Source organism: Diachasmimorpha longicaudata, chromosome 9, assembly GCF_034640455.1.
Source record: "Diachasmimorpha longicaudata isolate KC_UGA_2023 chromosome 9, iyDiaLong2, whole genome shotgun sequence".
NCBI classification, from domain to species: domain Eukaryota; kingdom Metazoa; phylum Arthropoda; class Insecta; order Hymenoptera; family Braconidae; genus Diachasmimorpha; species Diachasmimorpha longicaudata.
In genome coordinates, this window is record NC_087233.1 from 3,249,888 (window position 1) to 3,269,667 (window position 19,780).

At 38.4% G+C, this 19,780-nt stretch overlaps 4 protein-coding genes across 6 annotated transcripts in view; 2 read left to right on the forward strand and 2 right to left on the reverse strand.

Moving 5' to 3' along the window:
* The window catches only part of LOC135166066 (mediator of RNA polymerase II transcription subunit 13), a 19,797-nt gene extending 18,114 nt beyond the window's left edge, over positions 1 to 1,683 (reverse strand). For all 3 annotated transcript variants that reach the window (XM_064128020.1, XM_064128021.1, XM_064128019.1), the window contains exon 1: positions 947 to 1,683. In XM_064128020.1, the coding sequence (XP_063984090.1) occupies positions 947 to 1,015 (69 nt within the window). In that variant the 5' untranslated portion in view covers positions 1,016 to 1,683. The remainder of the gene's footprint in view (positions 1 to 946) is intronic.
* LOC135166071 (large ribosomal subunit protein mL50) lies at positions 1,669 to 4,883 on the forward strand. The gene is made up of 4 exons (XM_064128030.1): positions 1,669 to 1,826; positions 1,984 to 2,090; positions 3,117 to 3,319; positions 4,584 to 4,883. Exons 1-4 carry the CDS (start codon positions 1,755 to 1,757, stop codon positions 4,829 to 4,831), a joined length of 630 nt encoding a protein of 209 aa, XP_063984100.1. The 5' UTR covers positions 1,669 to 1,754; the 3' UTR covers positions 4,832 to 4,883.
* An 823-nt stretch (positions 4,884 to 5,706) lies between these two features.
* Positions 5,707 to 8,378, forward strand: LOC135166069 (uncharacterized). The gene is made up of 3 exons (XM_064128026.1): positions 5,707 to 6,167; positions 6,690 to 6,845; positions 6,913 to 8,378. Exons 1-3 carry the CDS (start codon positions 6,096 to 6,098, stop codon positions 8,338 to 8,340), a joined length of 1,656 nt encoding a protein of 551 aa, XP_063984096.1. The 5' UTR covers positions 5,707 to 6,095; the 3' UTR covers positions 8,341 to 8,378.
* Positions 8,378 to 19,705, reverse strand: LOC135166067 (uncharacterized). Its single transcript, XM_064128022.1, has 4 exons — positions 19,557 to 19,705; positions 14,717 to 14,813; positions 11,013 to 13,303; positions 8,378 to 10,755 (listed from the first exon to the last, which is right to left on the reverse strand). The coding sequence occupies exons 2-4, from the start codon at positions 14,745 to 14,747 to the stop codon at positions 9,883 to 9,885; spliced, it is 3,195 nt and encodes a 1,064-aa protein (XP_063984092.1). The 5' UTR covers positions 14,748 to 14,813; positions 19,557 to 19,705; the 3' UTR covers positions 8,378 to 9,882.
* Between the last annotated feature and the right edge of the window lie 75 nt (positions 19,706 to 19,780).

Below are 19,780 nucleotides of genomic sequence, written 5' to 3' on the forward strand. Positions count from 1 at the left end.
AGCCTAGTCCCCAGAACACATACACACACACACAGCGATGAGTTTATAACAGAGAGAAACAGAAAGAGACAAGGCTCTTTGGGGCCCCTCTCGTCTCTCCTACCCTTGGGGGGAATGGAGATCCCAAGGAGGGGAATGTTGTCGCATACGCGGCGCCAGTTTCCGATTGTTTCGCCTCAATAAATTCCCCAAAATAAAAAACCACACCGAACAACAGCCTCTTTCGAGCGTTGGATAATTCTGCAACAATTGTCAAAAATTAATGTCCATTTCACCACAAAATGGGGTATTTTTATGTCTTTTTTTCGTAACTTTTTAAGGCCAGTTTTGACGTTACTCGTGAAGTCACCGCTTGACACAGTTTCCCCCATTGCGATCACAGGGCGAAAGGAATGTTACGAGTAGAGCGTGGAAACCCACACCAACACATTGAAAAAATATATTTCAGTGGAAAATATGAAGAAAAGAGGATCCCCTTATCATTCTCAACGTTTCGATGTTGCACTCACGTTTGGAGGCGCGATAGTCGAGTATTCCGGACACTGGTGGACCCCGAAGACCCCAAGAAAGCCCTTACCATCCCCGAGAATGTCTGGAATATTTGAAAATCTCGGTTGACAGCTCAAAATCCCCGAAACGATGGCCCCGAGAACGTGCACGATGTTCGATAAATGAAAATCCCATGACTTCACCCCTCATCTGCAGGACAATAAACCACGCCAGCTCCTCGTAATCACCAGGACAATGCGAAATCATGAGACCATCATCGAAAATCGGGGGAAAAAAATTGTTTGATGACGAAAAAAGCGAGAGAGCAATCACGGATGGCTCGAGTCTGGTCGAGGGACTCGCGGCGATGATGAATAAAGGTCGGCCGTGTATCAACCCCCACCAGGTATATTTACCGATCTTGTTAATCAGACATTTGATAATTTTGTCATCTCACCAGTGCGAAGAAATTCGTGTGGCAGTCCTCCAAGCTGGCGCCGTTAGTCTGATGCGACGGGTGCGTCATGGCTTCTCCATCGTACCAGAACGATGTTAATTTATCCCACCAACAAGTGTACCGCAACAATCACTAGTCAATAAATCGACTAAATATTAACCACAATACTATTGTTGTCACTGTTGTGTATAAAATAAAGGGGAGTAATAAAAAACCAAGAAGTAAATTATTAAAATTGTCACAGTAATTATTTCATAGTTGAAACTTCACATTATTTCCCCACGTATTTATCACATTATAACACCAAAGATATTTCACGTATATTACACATTAATCCAGTGATTTTATTATCAACCACATCAACACGATTGAGACAACTGGGAGATTATGATTTTATATTGATTATTATTTATAAATATTTACTGATTTTAATTTGTTAACAATTCGTGAAACATTTAGGAGGATTTTCACCTTTCAATGGCGACTGTAAAATGGCGGACGCGCTCACTGGGAACACAACAAGCCTCAACGTTGAAGCACCTACCCCTCCTTCGACCCCTCTTCCATCAATACATGTGAATATTTTCTGTATATGCGGACACACAGACGAATTTTGTGGCCGTGTAAACGGGGGGGGAGGGATAATAGAGGGGGTGGAATGGGGGAAAATTGTTGTAGGGGCTTCAGTGGCGACGACAACGGTACGTTGTCCAACTATTCACCATTTGTGTACAGTTAATGCTGCTGGGGACTGTACTCGGGATTTTTTTATGGTGAAACGGTTGTTGAATTTTATTACGAAGTCAAGATGGCTGCGCTCATAGGACACGCCACTAAGGCATGTAATCGTGGAATATCTTCGTTACTACGTGTTGTCACTGTGAGTTTATAATCTTCATGACTTAACAATTCACAGGGAAGATATGATATATTGTTTTTTCATGGGTTCAACAATTTTCACTGGATTCACTTTTGATTATTCTTCACTGGCCACCCATGCACTTGTGATTTTTTAACCGTTATTTTGGTGATTGAAGGTACAAGTCGATGGTGTGAGGTACAAAAGACGTGAACCACCACTTCCACCAAGAAGCACCATCAAGTGGAAGCTCGAGTGGGATGAGGAATCACTGGCTTCACGTGGGTGAGATTTTTTTTTCTTTTACTTCTGGGACTTTCAGATAAGGCTGGGGAGGTCCTCGGGAGTAATTTGCGCGGTCTTCCAACACCCTACGGGTGCTTAGGGACTACGGCCATATTGGAGTTAACCTCCCTCCCCCCCTCTTTTTGCCACTTGGGGGCTTAACCCGTAAACATGTTGGACGTCGTACGCAAGGGCTTTGACAGATCAGGGACGTCACTACGGTTTCATGGGCTGTTTTTACAGTGATTTTTTTTTTCACCTTCACAGCTTTTTTTTTCTCGTTCACTTGGGAGAAATGACCGGCATCATGACTTCTGTATAACAGGAAATTTCACTTGTCACTCTTTTTGTTGAGACAAAAATTGAGAGAATTATTCCATCATCTTTAGATTTCTACATTTCTCTTAATTTTCTATCTCCATTCGCTTGTTTTTTTTCTTCTAATCAATAAATTATGTTCTGTCTCTTGTTTTAGATTTTAAAGAAAGAAAGAATGATTTTTTGAGTGAAAATTTAACCGAAATTTGAGGGATAATTGTTAACTTTCTTGAACAATTGTTGTTTAACTTGTTTGAGAGAATATTTGAAAATTATTCAAATTGACAAATAATAATGTACCTTTTTTGCAAATGAAATATTGTAAGTAACCTTTGCTTTGTTTACATTGTCGTGATAAGAGTTGTCACGTTACTGATAACAAAACCCTAGAACTGTTGAGAATTGTTGTACGAGGGCAGCACCGCGTGGTTCATGACATCGATCTCTCAAATATATTCGTCCCCCACTTCTCCCTAAAAATTCATCATTTTTTTTCTCTCCATATAAATGCGAAAAGTTTCCCGCGTGCCGCATACACAGAGAGAGCTTATTCCTTCAGAACATGAAAAAACAAACGCCAGGGGGTATTGATTCTGAGGAAAGCATTCTGATGCTTCGAATCGTTGGGCATTCTGATGTCTCCACTGGAATCCCCGGTCTCTTGACAATTCAAATGACTATGAACAAAGGTTTCTCCCTTTTTTTTAGGTTCCTGAGGTCCTTAAAGCCCTACAAACCGGCTCCAGATGTATCTCCAAGGCTGGACAACCTCTGCCAGAATCAGGGAATGCCAGCTGATGACTCTGCCAGGATTGACGGGCTCCTCCACAAATACGATTTGCTCGTGGCATGCGAGAAGGAGTTTAGCTATTCCATTCCAAATTCTAGACTCCACACTATCGAAACTATTGGTAAACAACAAATTATGACTGACTGGTGAACCTAATCGGGTGCTCCATGATGATTTGAATTAAGAAACTTTTCCAGAAGGGTCAAGTGACCAAATTGATTTTCCAGGGTTTGGGTTTCACTGACAAATCACAATTTATTTTGAATGAAACAACAAAATTATGCATCTGCACGATTTGAAAACGCATCTGCATGATTTGAGTCTTGGAATAAGTTTAGTGACTTTTTTGAAATAACTAAAATGTGTCAAGTCACAATTTTGGAGTAAATAAAGCCTCAAAGGGCTATGTCGCATGATTCGAAAAAAATGATTTAAAAAATGAACTAAGTCGACATAGATCTTGTTTGATGGTCAAGTAAAATCCGCAGCATATTTTACTGAACTGGGAGTTTTAATCGAAGAATTGATCCTTTAAAGTCAATTTTAAGTCATCGAAAGTTTACATAAAGTTTAGTGGTAGTCGAAGGGGGAAGTACTGATTTTGGTGTATGTGATACTCGATTGTTTCCTCACAACTTTTCTGCCTCATTTACCAAATCTAATGAATGTGGACAACAAAAAGAATTTATTAAATCAGTTTGCCTAGATTGACGAGGACAGTTGGACTTTTTAACCGAAATCTGTCCACCAATGGGGCTCCTCTAATTGACCCAGACATTTTTTCGTCTGATGATAATTCCATGAACGCAGATTCCGCTGATAACGATTAAAATTCAATCGTTTATCTTTCATCTCTCGAAACGAATCTCCTCACGTTAATCAAACAACTTATTTATTCTTATTTTATCACTGGGGTTCCCCGTAGTTTCTGTCCTCATGTAAAAATATCCACGTATCGATTGTTGTTAATGAAAAAAATTTTATAAAAATTCTCCACCAATTAATTTTTGAATTACAATTAGTTTCCTATTGACAGTTGATTTAAGTCGACATAAATCTATTGAAGTTGAGGGGCATGAGAGCTAAGTCGACTTGACCCTTCGATTGTGTCCACATTTTCGATATAAATCGATCAAATGAAATAAATAATAGTCGGCAGAAGGTGCACAGGATTTTGGAGTGGAATCATTGATCAACTAGTTAAAATCGCCAATGAATTTGAATAAATTCAGAACAGGGCAGTCACAATCAATCTTTCGCCCTTCAACATTTGCCTTTCTCTACCTCAATCGGTTTACCCCTTCACTACTAATTTTGTCTCATTAGAAATGTCAATTTGGGCACGTGATCCCTCTGGAGACCTAATCAATGATCTTTGTTTACAGGTGATGTAAGAAATTTCTACATGACACCGATTGACACGTCCCTTCCCTTCGATCAGGTCAGGAAAACCGAATTACCAAAGAATCTTCACATTCAATACGAGTACAACAGGTTTCATCCAGCTACGGATACCAAATTTGAAGGAAAAACTGCTTTTCCGTGCAGTTCAACAATTGTCACTGGCTTGAAATACAAGAAGAAGTACAAGGGCCATAGCCAGAAGAATCCGTTTGGAGATGACTATAAGTAGAATGTTTTACGATATTTTTTTGTAATTAATAAACTGCTGGAATTGGAGTCAATTTTTCGTTGTTAATTTCTTGTCAGTGTAACATGAAAAATGACTTTTGAAATGTCAGGCGATAAAAATCGAAACATTTCACGACAAATTTATGTAAAAACCACTCGAAATAGTTAACGATGACAATTACATTTAATCAAAAATATCATAGATTCTACGAAATATAATTTGTTGGAGACATGTTCTTTCATACAAAAATAAAATTCCATTGTTTAAACATTTTAAATCCTCATTTTACCAGTGGATTCCCTATGAAGCGTAGATAATGGCGTATTCCATTGAAAATGTCGTAGTGCATGCGATTCCGTTAATGTCACCTGCAATAAGTTTTCAGATCGACGGAATGCGATACATTCAAATAACGATTTAAATGCGATGAAATGTTCAGGGAATCCCAAGGAATGTCCGATCGATTTGAACCCCCATGTGATCAAATCATGAGGTTTCTGTTTGGAGACATCAGAATCAACGATTGAAACTCACAGTTTAATCACGAAATTCATTAAAAGTGCTCAGATATTTCCTATTGTCAAGGGCTTATTTCATTGGCCGCATTGAAAAACAATGAGTGTTTGAATAAAAAAATAATCAATTCATTTTTAATTTTCAAATTTTTCTTTCAGTGTACATGGAAGTTTAGAATAATTTTCTGTCAATATTCAACTAAATGTGAATTAAACAATTGAAACAACAACTCTTCAGAATTTTCAAATTACAATCATTGAATGAATGAATTCAATTATTCAAGAATTTCTTTTTCAAAGTGAATGGGAATTTTCACGTCCGATTTTTTTCGAAATTCAATTCAAACAAACTACGAAAAATCATTTGAGGATTTGGAAAGCTATTCCTGTCTTGCTGAGTCGTCTGGTCAAATAAATTGTCCAGTGAAGGGATAAATCAATATTTATAAAATCTCCAGACGATGGTGGTATCACTTTTTTCCCATGTCCATTGCTTTTTGGTGTGAATAACGAGGGATATTCCGTGCTGGAACGCGTTAAACTGGGCTGATCGACCCATCGGGCCGTAGCAACCCCCCATGCGGCTGTCTCCAAAAATCCATCAGGCCACTAACGAACACACTGGCAAAGTTAGAAAAGCACGTTCCAACGGTGTGGCAGATTGAACGGTTTCGTGTTGCAATGTTAGGAATAGTTATACCGGACAGGGTAATACCAAGTGCCAGTGTCACTGGAGTCGTGATGACAGAATGCCCGGAGTATCCAGCAGCACTGGACTCATTGCTGCACGTGTGCAACCGATTTCTAAACCTAAGCCCAAGGTAATCCATTAGTTAAACCTTTAATATATTATAAATAATTTAGGGTGAATCCAAAATAAGAACTTGAAAAATAACTAAATTTAAAGAAAAAGAAAATTTAATTTCGATTAAAAATCCCAATTTTTTGAAAATTCAAATTATTTTTCAACGTGAAATCAAGATTTTTTAAAACTCTAAATTCATTTCAATCAAAGATCAAAATCTAACGAAAGATCAAAATTTATTGTGAATCAAGAATTACAATTGTTTAAAAATCACAACTTATTTTCAATGAAAAATCAGAATTTTTAAAAAATATAAATTTTATTTCGATTCAAAAATCAAAATCTCTAGAAAAACTAAAATTTATTTTAAATCAAGACATGAAATTTATCAATAATGACAACTTATTTTGGATGTAGAAGCGAAAATTGATTGCAATATTCGAAATAATTTGCAAAAAAATCGTTAGTCACTACACTCGTTTAAAATACTTTGAAATCACTAGACTAATTCATTAGACCAAACTTTAATTGATCTCAGAAAATTGAACTATCCGGAACATCGCGACCAGCCCCATTTACCCTTCGTCCATTCGCCGGTCTCTTCAACCCCTTCCCCTACGGCTGTTCAGTCCTCTGCAACCACCCAGCGGATTGCGAAGCGAAGGAGTTCGTCAAAAGAGCCAAGGAATCATGGGTAAGGCCCATTGCAAGCCTAAGGCCCAGCCCATATTTCCTCAACCCCCCAAATTTCCGAATTTCAGGCAACCGAGGGCAAAACCCTCCTCCTCCCAACGGAAATGGAGTTGATCCGAGCAACGCTCCTCGCCGGTGGTGTCCTGGACACCTCAACCCCTCAGGAGCCCCCCGGCCAGGACACCACAGCCACAACCACAGTGCCAGAAGAATTATTTCGAAAATACACCGAGACAGACTCGCGTCCATTGACACCCACACCCACCCTGGCGAGTGGTCCCCTGACAGCTCACAGAAGTACTCACGATGAAGGTCCAGCCCCTTGCAATCCCCGTGAACGTACTACCCTGATTCTGGACCTGAGGACAGCATCGCAGGAGCAGGAAACGGAGACCCTGAGCTGGCATGCGTTGACCCTGGAACCACCACCGAGTCCTAAAAGGCCGACTGAGCTCTCCAAACGCTCCAGCATTTTACAGCAAAATCAAGGACATCAAAATCGTCCAGCTCTGCCACCTCCACCTTCCCCAGTCCAAGTCACATCAGGAACATTCTCAGATCACGAATCATCGAGAAATGAGGATCAAGAAGAAGATTCTGAGTCAGAGTCGGGCTCGCCAATGAGACGAAGAGGAAAAAAATTGAAGAAGAGAAAGTGTCGAAGGGGATCGGCTTATGGACAACAGAATGAAGTCAGGGGGCCCTTGGAGCCCCTCGAAACACAAGTCTCCCAGGTCGATGATGGATCCAGAAGGAACTCGGGACAGCATCAGGTAGCGACGGAGGTGGAGGTGAAAATGGAGAGGGCAGTGACTCCTGTTCAAGATCATCAACTCTCCAGTTTTCTCACTCCTGACATCATCAGACACCTGGGGAGAGAGCTGGACAGGGAGACGGTGGAGGAGGAGTTCAATCTGAAGAGGAAAATTGCTCTGGAGGAGGCGCTGAGGGTCAAGGGAGAGACACAACCAAATTTGAAGACGAATAGGACAGCAACTGCTGCTCCTGTCTGTCAAAATGCTCCCAGAGTATTTTCCAGACAATCAGCGAGGTTTGAATTGTTGGATTCGGGGAGTTTGAGGTCCATGAAGCCACTGGATTATCTCGGGAAATTTGTATTTTTAACTCCCGGGAGGAAATTAATTTTTGGGAGGACGTTTAATAAATTTTATGAAGACACTATGGATGGACTCAGGTACATTCAGCCGAATGAAGTGATGGAGGCACTCGAGGAGGTGATGGGAAAGCCGTTTACTGGAGAACAGATGGAGAAATTTGGGGAGTACCTGGGGATAATCAGAGAACCGTTGGATTTTAGGACATGGTGTGGGGTCTGCGCTGTCTGTGAGAGACTTCTCACACCTCTACCACCCAGAGATGTTGATCCACCTGCCTGGATTGAACGGGCTGACTTCGAAGCACTCGAGAGGAGGCTCAAACATATCGATGTTGATCCCATGCTGGCTAGACTACTCAGGGACATTCGCGATCAGTGAGTCAAGTAGTTGAGAATGTTTTTCAGTCAGACAGATATTGTATTTAAAATTTCTTTAATGTCGATCAATACAACATAGAAAAATATTCAAGTCTTTGGATGATTTACTCTGGTTTAATTGACATTGTGCAATGTAATATCGAAAAAACGTCCAATTTTTTTTTCTGTATTTTCTAATAAGATTCTATTTTTGCTCGTTGTCAATCGATCACAGAATTTTAACGGTTTAATTTTTCTCTTTGTACTTTTTGAATAAAGTTTGTTTTTAGTTAAGTAGCTCTACCCTTTTAGTAAATTCAAAAATTGTCGAAAACTGTACAGAAATTTGAGAAAGCTCGATCGTATTTGCAATTGATTTTTTCGTGAATTTAATTATTGTTTAAGGTTTTCCAAAAAAAGAAAAACCAACTGAACTTGCCACAAAAAACTCTGAATTTTTTATCATTAGACTTTAAAATCTCCAGAAATTGATTTACATTTCGTGAAAAATAATCCACCGTCTAAGACACAAGTTTTATTATTTATTTATAAGAAGAGAATATTTTGAAAAAATATCAATACTTTTCGAAATTGAATTTAAATAATACTGACTATGAGGGTTTTTTTTCGAACTTTACTCATTCAATTAGATTAACAATTGAACTATTGAAAATATTTGAAGGCAACGTAAGCGGTCGGTAAACTACCGATCCAAGGGTAGAACTATTTTACATAACTCATCATTTTGTACATGTTATTCATCACGAATAATCATTACGAGGAATTATCAAACCTCTATGAACATGCTTTCACTCACGACCAATTAACACTAGAAAATACCATTAAGCGTATTACTTTCCACTGATGTAATAAAAAAGCATTTGAAAACGATTAAAAATTAATAGAGAAAAAACAGATGGAAATTCTTTTATACTTCATACATTAATACACTTAAACACTCTTCTAACACCTTTGGCATCATTTTCTCAATCATTCGAAAAATATTGACTGAACACTTGGTGCCACATTTAACAATGACAATGGCACTTATTTTCACTTTTTCATACACATCAGTGTATGTGATTATCTTAAAAAAATCTAAAAGAGATGGAACGAAACGAGTACATATTTCCTCTCCCAAACGTCAATTGAGAATTCAATATCAGATGAAATAAATTCATTTTCATCCTGAGAATTTTGCTTTCACTGTTTCGATCGTCAATACAAATTTCAAAATTTATGTTTCGTTTTCTCATCACCTCTGCTAAAATATAAAAACAATTCATACTAATTAACACTTATCTCTTACCCCACATGAAACTGAAACTAGCGAAGTATTTAGTCATGGAAAATCGAAAATTATCTCCAAAATTTAAGTGTAAAATATAATTCCCTAGAAATTCCATGAAAAAAAAACAAAAATCCAGCAAAATTGTTTACTAATTGTTATCCTAATAATATTGCAAGTTCCCCAGACAGCTTTTCCCCTCAGAAAATATCCGCCAGTTTCACTTTCATCAACAGTATTTAAAAAAAACCAATGACTCCACAGAATAAAAAATACTTAAGGCACGACTTTTTTGAGCTTGGGCATTTTTTTGGGACAACTGACGACGTGTCGACTCCAGTGTCTAGCCTGGCATGTTTCATCACAATAAAAAGCAACTTCACATCCAAGACACTTGAACAGAGGTCCTGGTAAGGCACAATTTGAACACTCAAGAGTTCTAGCTGTATTCGGAGAATAATTAACTTTTCCTAAATGAGGAGTTTCACAGTTTCTGGTTTGATTCACTTGTTCCTTTGGATTTCTCATTCTCTGGACCATGGGCATGGGTGTGGTGAAGTTTTGAAGTGTCGCTGGAGCGAGAGCAGCCAGGAGTGAGCAAGGATCCGATGTCCAGTTGGTGTTGATGGGGTAATTTCTCATACCGATGGATCCTGGAGGTAACATAGGTCCCCTCCAGGCCTGTCTGTAGTTCATCTGTTCCCTTGAGGTATCAGAGGTTGTTATCCTGGAATTTGTCTCTACGTAAGTCTTGGCATATTGGTCCCTGGCGATCTGGGACTGTTGGACCCTTTGGCCAGGGTAGCTGGGCCCCTGGGGCATCGACACTTGGGGGTAGTCGGTTCTCTTGGCCAGGACATTTGAATCGTAATTACCTAGACCATTTCTGGGGACCTCTGTCCCTCTTTTTGGATCTTGAGGTACTTGCGGGTCAACAGGAAGGGGATAGGGAGGGGGTGGGGCCCTCTGCTGGGGCATTGATCCTGGGGACATATTGTACTGCATTACGTTGCCGGGGAAACGGGGCTGGTAGCCCTGGAGAATACCTCGAGGGCGCATGAAGGGATATTGGAGGAGAGCTCCGTTCCAGAGTGATGCTGCTGCCAGCGATGGATGATTGTAGCCGTATGGAATTGTGTATGGATCCACCTGGAAGATTAATCACTTTTTTAAATTGTTGTGAAGGTAGTAATTGGTCCAGAAGCGAACGAAAATTAATGATTTTTATTTCGAATTGAAGTCTTGTATTTGACCAGTTTTTCGAATCTCTAATTTCAATAGTAAGTTATCTGATTTCAATTGTAACGTGAAAAAATTATGGTTCTAGATGGTGTGTATGTGCTGGAAAGTTCTCAATTGTGAACATCAATTGAACATTTTAAAAAAATTAAGAAAAAAACGCTCACGGAATAATTCCTGGGATAATATCTTCCCAGAGGCAACGCAGGTGAACAAAACTCTTGTGTCATCTGCTGATTCTGCTGGATCGTCTGCATCTGATTACCCATTCCCACTCCACCATTTCCATACTCCTGACCAACTTGTCCTCTTCCATCCTGCCCCTCCCATCCCTCCCTCCACTGTCTCCCATTCTCCCGACCTGTCCCACCACTCGAATTCAATTCCAAACTTCCAGTCTTTCCGTTTCCCTGATTGTACACCTGAACACTCGGTTGATAACCAGGATTTCTCCCCTCAATGACAACTTGTTCATTGGACACCTTCTTCGGGAGATTTTTGGTCTCACTGGGAATTTTAGCTGACATTCTGGCGAGCCAATTGCCCAGACTGGGAAACTGATCAGCAATCATCAAATCCTTTGGATTATTCATGTTCAAACAATCCTCCAAGGAAGTTGGTTGTTTTGGAGCCTCTGCCAGTGACGAAATAATTGGGGCCGGGGTTCTAATCCCCCGGATGTTCCCCTCGGGCACCTGCATACTCAGGGCAGCCTCAAGGTTGACGGAGTCTCCTGCCATGACATGAGACGAATTAGACCTCTTCTCGAACTCTTGACGTACACTCGTAGTATCGATCATCATCGCACCAGGACTCGGGGTCTTCCTCAGGTCGATTTTAATGACTTCTGGAATGTCAGGGCTCCCCATGAGAGTTTTAATCTTGACAGCCCTCACCTGATTACTCAATTTCACCTGATTAATCTCCGATTTTGTACTGTCATTGATCTCCAGCCCCACCATCTGCGGTTTCTTATCAAGATCAATTTCTTCATAATCTGAATTATCACTCGTCGTCGTGATAACAGACGAAGCGACGACAGATTTATCTGTCTTCCTGTCCTTTCCCTTTTTAGAAATCTTCAAGAGACCTCTCAAGCCCTCGAACTCCTGCCAGGTGTCCTCCGTGTCCTCCCCATGAATGGCAGTTGCTTTGGCGAGTACTGGAGGAGTGTCTCTGACCTGGTGAACATTCAACGAACTCACCAACTCAATCGGGGCCTTGGGGGAGAGCTTTGGAGGTTCTGGGGACGATGATGAGCTCATCGGTGATGATTGGCGAATTCCAGAGATTGTTGATGTGACGATAGGCCCTGGAATGTCGTCCAGCTGACAATCAGCATCAGCTCTTGCAGCAGCTTCTGGCAGTTTCTTCAATAAACTCGTTAATTTCTTGATTTGCTCCTCAACAGGTGCCTCCTGAGCTGAATTATCAGGTGACGTCATTGCTGTTCTCAACATCTCTCTCCCCAGTTCGACAGTTTTTTTCTTCAAATCCTTAAGTTTGAGTTTCAATTTATTTTGCCTGAAACTGACATCCTCGTCCTTGTGATTCTGTTCAACATCTCTTGACACTTTATGAAGAGCCTTGACAGTGCTGGAGTCAACGTACTCATCATAAGGTGGAGTTGTTCCAGTAACGATACGATAATTCGAGGCGTCTTTTGTTATTTCAGGATCTGGTGGTCTAGGCTGGTAAAACCTGAAGCCCGGAATCACTTCATGTGGCTGATCATCAGGTTTCTTGGGATTTATCCAGGTTGGACAACTCGTTATGTCCTCCTGCAGGCTCTGAATCTTCTTCAGTCTCAGTGGTGGAACTATCTTCGATGGCTGGACCTCAACATTAATCTCCATCTTCTCCTCGTCTTTCTTTGCCTTTCGTTTACGTTTCTTCTTCATCGTCGATGTGTCCTCCTCCAGGTGAAGTCTCTGCGGTGAATCATCTCCTGTCGCTGATGATGGTGAGTGCAATTTTCCATTGTCAGAGCGATCTGGACTGTGGGAAATGTCAATCAAATTGCAGTTTGAAGTGCTCACGTTGTCTTCTGATTCTGGTGGCTTTCTCTTCAGCCCTCGGGTCTCCGATGTGGTGTGCAGGGTCGACAGGTTCACAATGTTAATGTAGGGCTGGCGGATGTCCTTGTGCCAATGGGGTACTTGGATTCTGATGAGACCCACTGTTGGATCATGGGACGATCGGTCTGATGAAGTCGTAACTGATTCGGGTTCAGGGTTTTCGGTGGCAGTGGTGGAGGAAGATGAGAGGGTCCGCTGGGGGAGAATAGTTCTGCAGGGGATGTGGGGAGCTGGACGAACTGGCAGTGATCGGTTCGGTTGATTTGGAATTGTGCAGCTTGAACGGTCCCGAAGGGCCGTTGCCAGACCACTGGAGCTCGTCTGATTGTTGGAGTCTATCATTGTGAAACGTGAAGTCTGTCCATTTCTTGAATGAGAGCCTGGAACAGGGGGGAGTTTTTTTTTATTTCAGGGCAGATAGTGATGGTTTTGGATTTTTTTTTCCAGCAAATCGGATTTTTAAGGATATACCGGGAGAAAATGTGGTAGATTTTATGGAAAATATTTTGTTGGATAAATGTTCTTTTATATGAAAATAGAATTCCATTGTTTTAATATCTTACATCCTCATTTCAGCATTTAACAGCCAGAAGAATCTGTTTGGAGATGACTATAAGTAGAATGTTTTACGATATTTTTTTGTAATTAATAAACTGCTGGAATTGGAGTCAATTTTTCGTTGTTAATTTCGTGTCAGTGTAACATGAAAAATGACTTTTGAAATGTCAGGCGATAAAAATCGAAACATTTCACGACAAATTTATGTAAAAACCACTCGAAATAGTTAACGATGACAATTACATTTAATCAAAAATATCATAGATTCTACGGAATATAATTTGTTGGAGACAGGTTCTTTCATACAAAAATAAAATTCCATTGTTTAAACCTTTTTAATCCTCATTTTACCAGTGGATTCCATATGGAGCGTAGATAATGGCATATTACTTTGAAAATGAGTCATTATTCCATTGAAAATGTCTTATTGCATTCCGAAATTCTGTTGATATCGCCTACAATAAGCTTTCAGACCGACGGAATGCGATGCATTTAAATATCATTTAAATGTAATGAAATGTTCAGGGAATCCAGACGAATCTACGATAGATTTGAACCTCCATGTCATCGAATTACGAGGTTTCTGTTTGGAGACATCATCATCAACGATTGAAGCATACGGTTTAATCACGAAATCCATTAAAAGTGCTCAGATATTTCCTATTGTCAAAGGCTTATTCCATTGGCACTAGTGAAAAATACTGAGTGTTTAAATAAAAAAATAATCCATCCATTTTACTACATTTTTCTCTCAGTGTCCATGAAAGTTTTGGAAAATTTTTGGCGAATATTCAAATCAATTAAAATATATCAATTTATAAATAAATCAATAATCAATAATTAAAATATATCAATTTATAAATATATCAATATATTTAATTGATCAATTGAAACGACAAGTCTCGAGAATTTTCAAATTGAAATTATTGAATGAATGAATTAAATTATGTACGCGTTGATTTTTCAAGTTGAATGGGAACTTTAATTCCACATTTCTTGAGAAATTCAATTCAAAGAAACTACGAGAAATTATTTGAGTATTTAGAAAGCTACAGTGAAATAAAAATATCGTAAATTCTACGACATATATTTTGTTGGCTGAATGTTCTGTCATATGGAAATAGAATTCTATTGTCTCAGCATTTTACAGCTTCACTTTCCTACATTTTTCTTTCAGTATTTATTACTTTTCTTTATTCAGCAAAGTAATGAGAATTGTTGTTCTAGGGTCCTACCTTGGTCCTCAATATTTTTTTTCAATTCCATGGCACATGATGATCATCCACGAATTTTCTGAGTCGTCTTCTTTCCACTCATCCTCTTCCTCGTGGTCTAGGAAGATCGAATATTATTAAAGACTGATTTTTATTAATTAATTCACTGGGGGAGATGTAATTATAAACTAAGAGAGTAAAAACAATTTTCAAAAGTTGACGACAGAACATTGAATTTTTTAGTGAAAATGTGGACACAATCGAAGGATCAGTTCATATTGACCCTTAAGCCAAGGGTCAAGCTCTTTAAGTTTAATGGAGTTATGTCGACTTAAACTACTTGTCAATAGAACACTAATTGTAAATCAAAAATCAATTGGTGGAGAATTTCTATAAAATTTCTTTCATTATGAATAATCGATATAGTGATATTTTTACATGAGGACAGAAACTAGGGGGAATCCTAGTAATAAAATAAGAATAAACAAATTGTTTGACTAATGCGAAGAGATTAATTTCGAGACATGAATTATAAACGATTGAATTGTGATTTTTATCAGCGGAATCTGCGTTCATGGAATTATCATCAGACGAAAAAATGTCTGGGTCAATTAGAGGAGCCCCATTGGTGGACAGATTTTGGTAAAAAGCCCAACTGTCCTCGTCAATCTAGGGAAACTGATTTAATAAATTTTTGGTGTTGTCCGCATTAATTGGATTTGGTAAATGAGGCAGAAAAGTTATGAGGAAATAATAGAATGTCAGATATATCCAAAGTCAGTACTTCTCCCTTCGACTACCCTTAAACTTTATGTACCATTTCGATGACTTAAAATTGATCTTAAAGGATCAATTCTTCTATTGAAATCCCCCCATTTAATGAAATATGCGGTAGATATTAGGTAACCGACCCTATAAGAGCTAATAACTCGACTCAACTCTTTTTTTGAATAAATCTTTTTCGAGTTGTGTCAATACAGCTCTTTGGAAATTTATTAAATGGGAAATTGCGACTTAGTCCGCTGTATTGATTCCAAAAAAAAACACTAGACTCGTTCCAAGACTCAAATAAAACAAATACATTTCTACAAAATTGGAATTACACTTTTTACCACTTCGGTATTGAAAACCGCTATGTCGATTCTATCAACACATGTACCTGTTCCAATAATAAAGTTAACAAACAATTGCAGGATAAACAATGAATTAATTTAGATCCTCGAAAAGGCACCATTTATCGTGTCACTTAAAAAAAAAACCAAATGGCGATGTCGATGTAGTTCTTTTTTAAAATAAATTCATTTACGTAAAACTACGACTGAATCCGTTCTATTAATTTCCAAAAAACTCACTAAAGCCATTTCAAGTCTCAAATCAAAAAATTAGTTTCTAAAAGAATCAAATTGATTATTGCTTCCGAATAAATAATCATATGACAAACAATAAATGAATTTAACATCCAAAAAGGCTCCATTCAGTCTCACTTAACAAAAATTTCTGCCATAAAGTTCCAAATCGTCACCTTAATTTACCACTTTAAAAAAAATCAATTAATTAACTGGGAAACTGTGACTAAATCCGTTCTATTAATCTTCAAAAAAACTCAGTAAACTCATTTCAAGTCTCAAATCAACAAATTAGTTTCTAAAAAATCGAATTAATTATTACTTCCGAATAAACAATCATATGACAAACAATAAATGAATTTAAGTCCCGAAAAAGAGGCGATTAAGTCTGACTTTCATTAAAATTCTCCCCTAAAACTCCAAATGGCTAAAACTCTGTCCAGCTCGTTGAGCCGTCGAAGTCAAGCATTGGGGCTTTGGTGCAGGTCGTGTGGTCTCTATAATGTGAAAAATCGTCGGCCCTTCTCTAACGAATGCCAGAATATTCTCTACACAGTGTTCGTGACATGAGAATGATCGATATGCACATCCGTCGAACGTCATGAAATAAAAAGAAGATTCCGTCTACAACCCTGAGACGAAAAATATTCTGTCTCTCATTTCTATTGTCAGCAAAAACCGAGGATGAACTACCGCATCCACAGGGCAAAGGACGGGGGGTGAAACAGGTGGAGGTAAATATTCCTGCAAAAGATAGACAATTTATAATTCACACAATAAAAGACTCCCAGGTTTTCACCATTGGCTAACATGTGTCCATTGTACGAGGTGTTCCCACCTTTTTCCATACGATTGGTATTACAAGAGCTTTGACTATATCTAGAAACCACCGAATCGCGTGAATAAGTCACGAGCCACCCCAGCGTCGTTATATCCCACCCCTGCTATCATCCTCTATCTCTATTACTCCTGTTTTCACCCTCTCACAAAAAAATAACCAACGCGTTTATGGTTTTTCCCATCGATCCATCCGGTTTTTTTTTTCTTCCTCTTCATTGGAAAAATATGTCTGCAATTTGCGAATAAATTTTTGTATTCAGTTTATTTTCGCTGATATTACAAAGGTTTTTCTTTGTTTACATCGGCTCCTGCCACAACTTTGCAAATCAATTTTTTCATCGAAAAAAATATGTCCACAATTTGTGAATAAATTTTTGGATTTTTGTTCTTTTGATGTTACAAATGTTTTTTTTTGTTTTCCATCGGCTCCTGTCGAAATTTGCGAATTAATTTCTTTATCAAAGGGAATAGATCCGCAATTTGCAAATAAATTTTTGCATTCAGTTTATTTTCTCTGATACTACAAAGGTTTTTTTTTTGTTTACATCGGCTCCTGCCACAACTTTGCAAATCAATTTTTTCATCGAAAAACATATGTCCACAATTTGTGAATAAATTTTTGGATTTTTGTTTCTTTTGATGTTACAAATGTTTTTTTTTGTTTTCCATCGGCTCCTGTCGAATTTTGCGAACCAATTTTTTTATCAAAGCGAATAGATCTGCAATTTGCAAATAAATTTCTGCATACAGTTTATTTTCTCTCATATTACAAAGGTTTTTCTTTGTTTACATCGGCTCTTGCCACAATTTGTGAACAAATTTCAATATTCATTTTACTTCTTTTGATGACACAAATACTTTTCATTGTTTATATCGGCTCCTGCCGCAATTTGCGAATAAATATTTTGTATTTAATTATGTCCTTTGATGTTACAAATGTTTTTCTTTGTTTTACATCGGCTCCTGCCACAATTAGCGAATAAATATTTGACGAAATATTTTATGCAAAAGGAAAGAAAAACAATTTTTTTTCGCTCATAAACGCGAGCGTGGACTTCGGGGAGGAATATCAACTGGAGAAAATCTCCGATTGGAGCAGACGAAGTAAAAAAAAATAATAAAAAAAAAACAACGGATCATTACGAATTCCTGGTTTATCTCACGAACACCTAGATGACGATAGCAACCCGAGTCCGTTTAGTACTGAGAAATTTCCCCACTCGTCACCTCAAGTCCTCCAGAGGCACAAAGAATTCCCTCATGAACTCTTCTGTTTACGATTTTATTTTTTCCCCTGCAAAATGATTTTGTTAAATGACAAAAACACTTCTCGCGGGAATTCAGCCATGAAAAAATAGGGGTTTCACCCTGGCTCTACGAAATTTAATTTACGACATCATGTAATGGTAATTGGGAAGTAGAATTAATTTTAAAATGCAGTGATTTAATTTTTTTTCAGATTTTTGTTCGAAGTGAGAAGAGGAAAAAAGGTCTGATCTTTAGGAAGTGCTGTAGAAGACTGAAAAGTGGTCACAAAGACCGAATGAACTGAACTGTACACGAGCTTTTACGACTTGAAAATTAGCAGATGCAACTGACAACAAATATAGAAAATTTATTTGTAAATATTTCTTTACAAAATACTAAATTGATTTGTAAATATTTCTTTAAAAAATACTAAATTTATTTGTAAACAAACAAATGATATCACCAGGGGGCTAGGGATACAGGCAAACTAAACAGGCTCACCGAGTGGAAAAAAGGTACTTTCCCAAAGGACCTCAGGCTCCTCTCTCTCGTGTTTGGTTTATATAGACTCGATCCCTTAGGAGGGATGTTAAATATTATACAAAGATTTATCTACTCGATCCGAAGGACCGATGTTTACTCAACAACATTGTCATCAGTTCTTATTCCTAATTTAACTGAAGAATGTAAAAAGCCAAGTAGGCTATACACGCCAGTCTATAAAGTAAAAATAAAATTACCAAATTGATTACCAAATATTTGCAAGGAAACACTAAATTTATTTGTAGATATTTGTAAACAAGTACTAAAATTACTTGTGAATATTTGTAAAAAACTGAAATTTCTTTCTAAATATTTGAAAATCTACTTCACAAATACAAATCGAATTAGGCCATGCGGGAGAAAATGTAAAATACCCAGTGTAACATTAATGACAACGTAAATAACCCATTATCCGAGCTACATCACTTTCCACCAATAAAAAAAAACACCAAATGAATATCGTCACCTATCGACAAAGAAACCTCAGTTCTCTCCCGACACGGGCCCACTGTTTATGTTTACATTAACTCACTGTCACTCTCTACATTCATTCCATTTTCGCCACATAATCTCATGAAATAATTCCTCAAAATAAAACGATACAACTCAACACTATCGACTGCATTTCACGATTGTCAATCGTTTCCATACCACAATATCTTCCAGTACCACCTAAATCCAACATTACGCCGACCATTTGCCAATATCGCCCTCGATTTGCCAATATCCATTTTTCCAACGACACTTTCGATTTTCCACGACGACAATTTCATTTTTTACCCGAGCAAACGCCGACGATTATCCACCTGATAATTGACTAGTCAATTATCGATAAAATACCTAAATCAGTGGAGGTAAGTCCTCTCAATGGATATCGTACTTACCGATGGAGCACATAACACACGACTCGTTTTTTATTCCAAAGTTTAACTGTCGATGAATAATAAAATAACACCAAATGACGTTTTTAGTTTGTCCGAGATAATAAATGAACCGAACGTTGTGACTGTCTAGCGACGACTGACCGATGGGATCGCCGGGAAATGCACGAGCACCGGCTCCACGCGCCGGGTTCTATAGCCTGTCACGAGGAGGTAGTGAGGTGGGG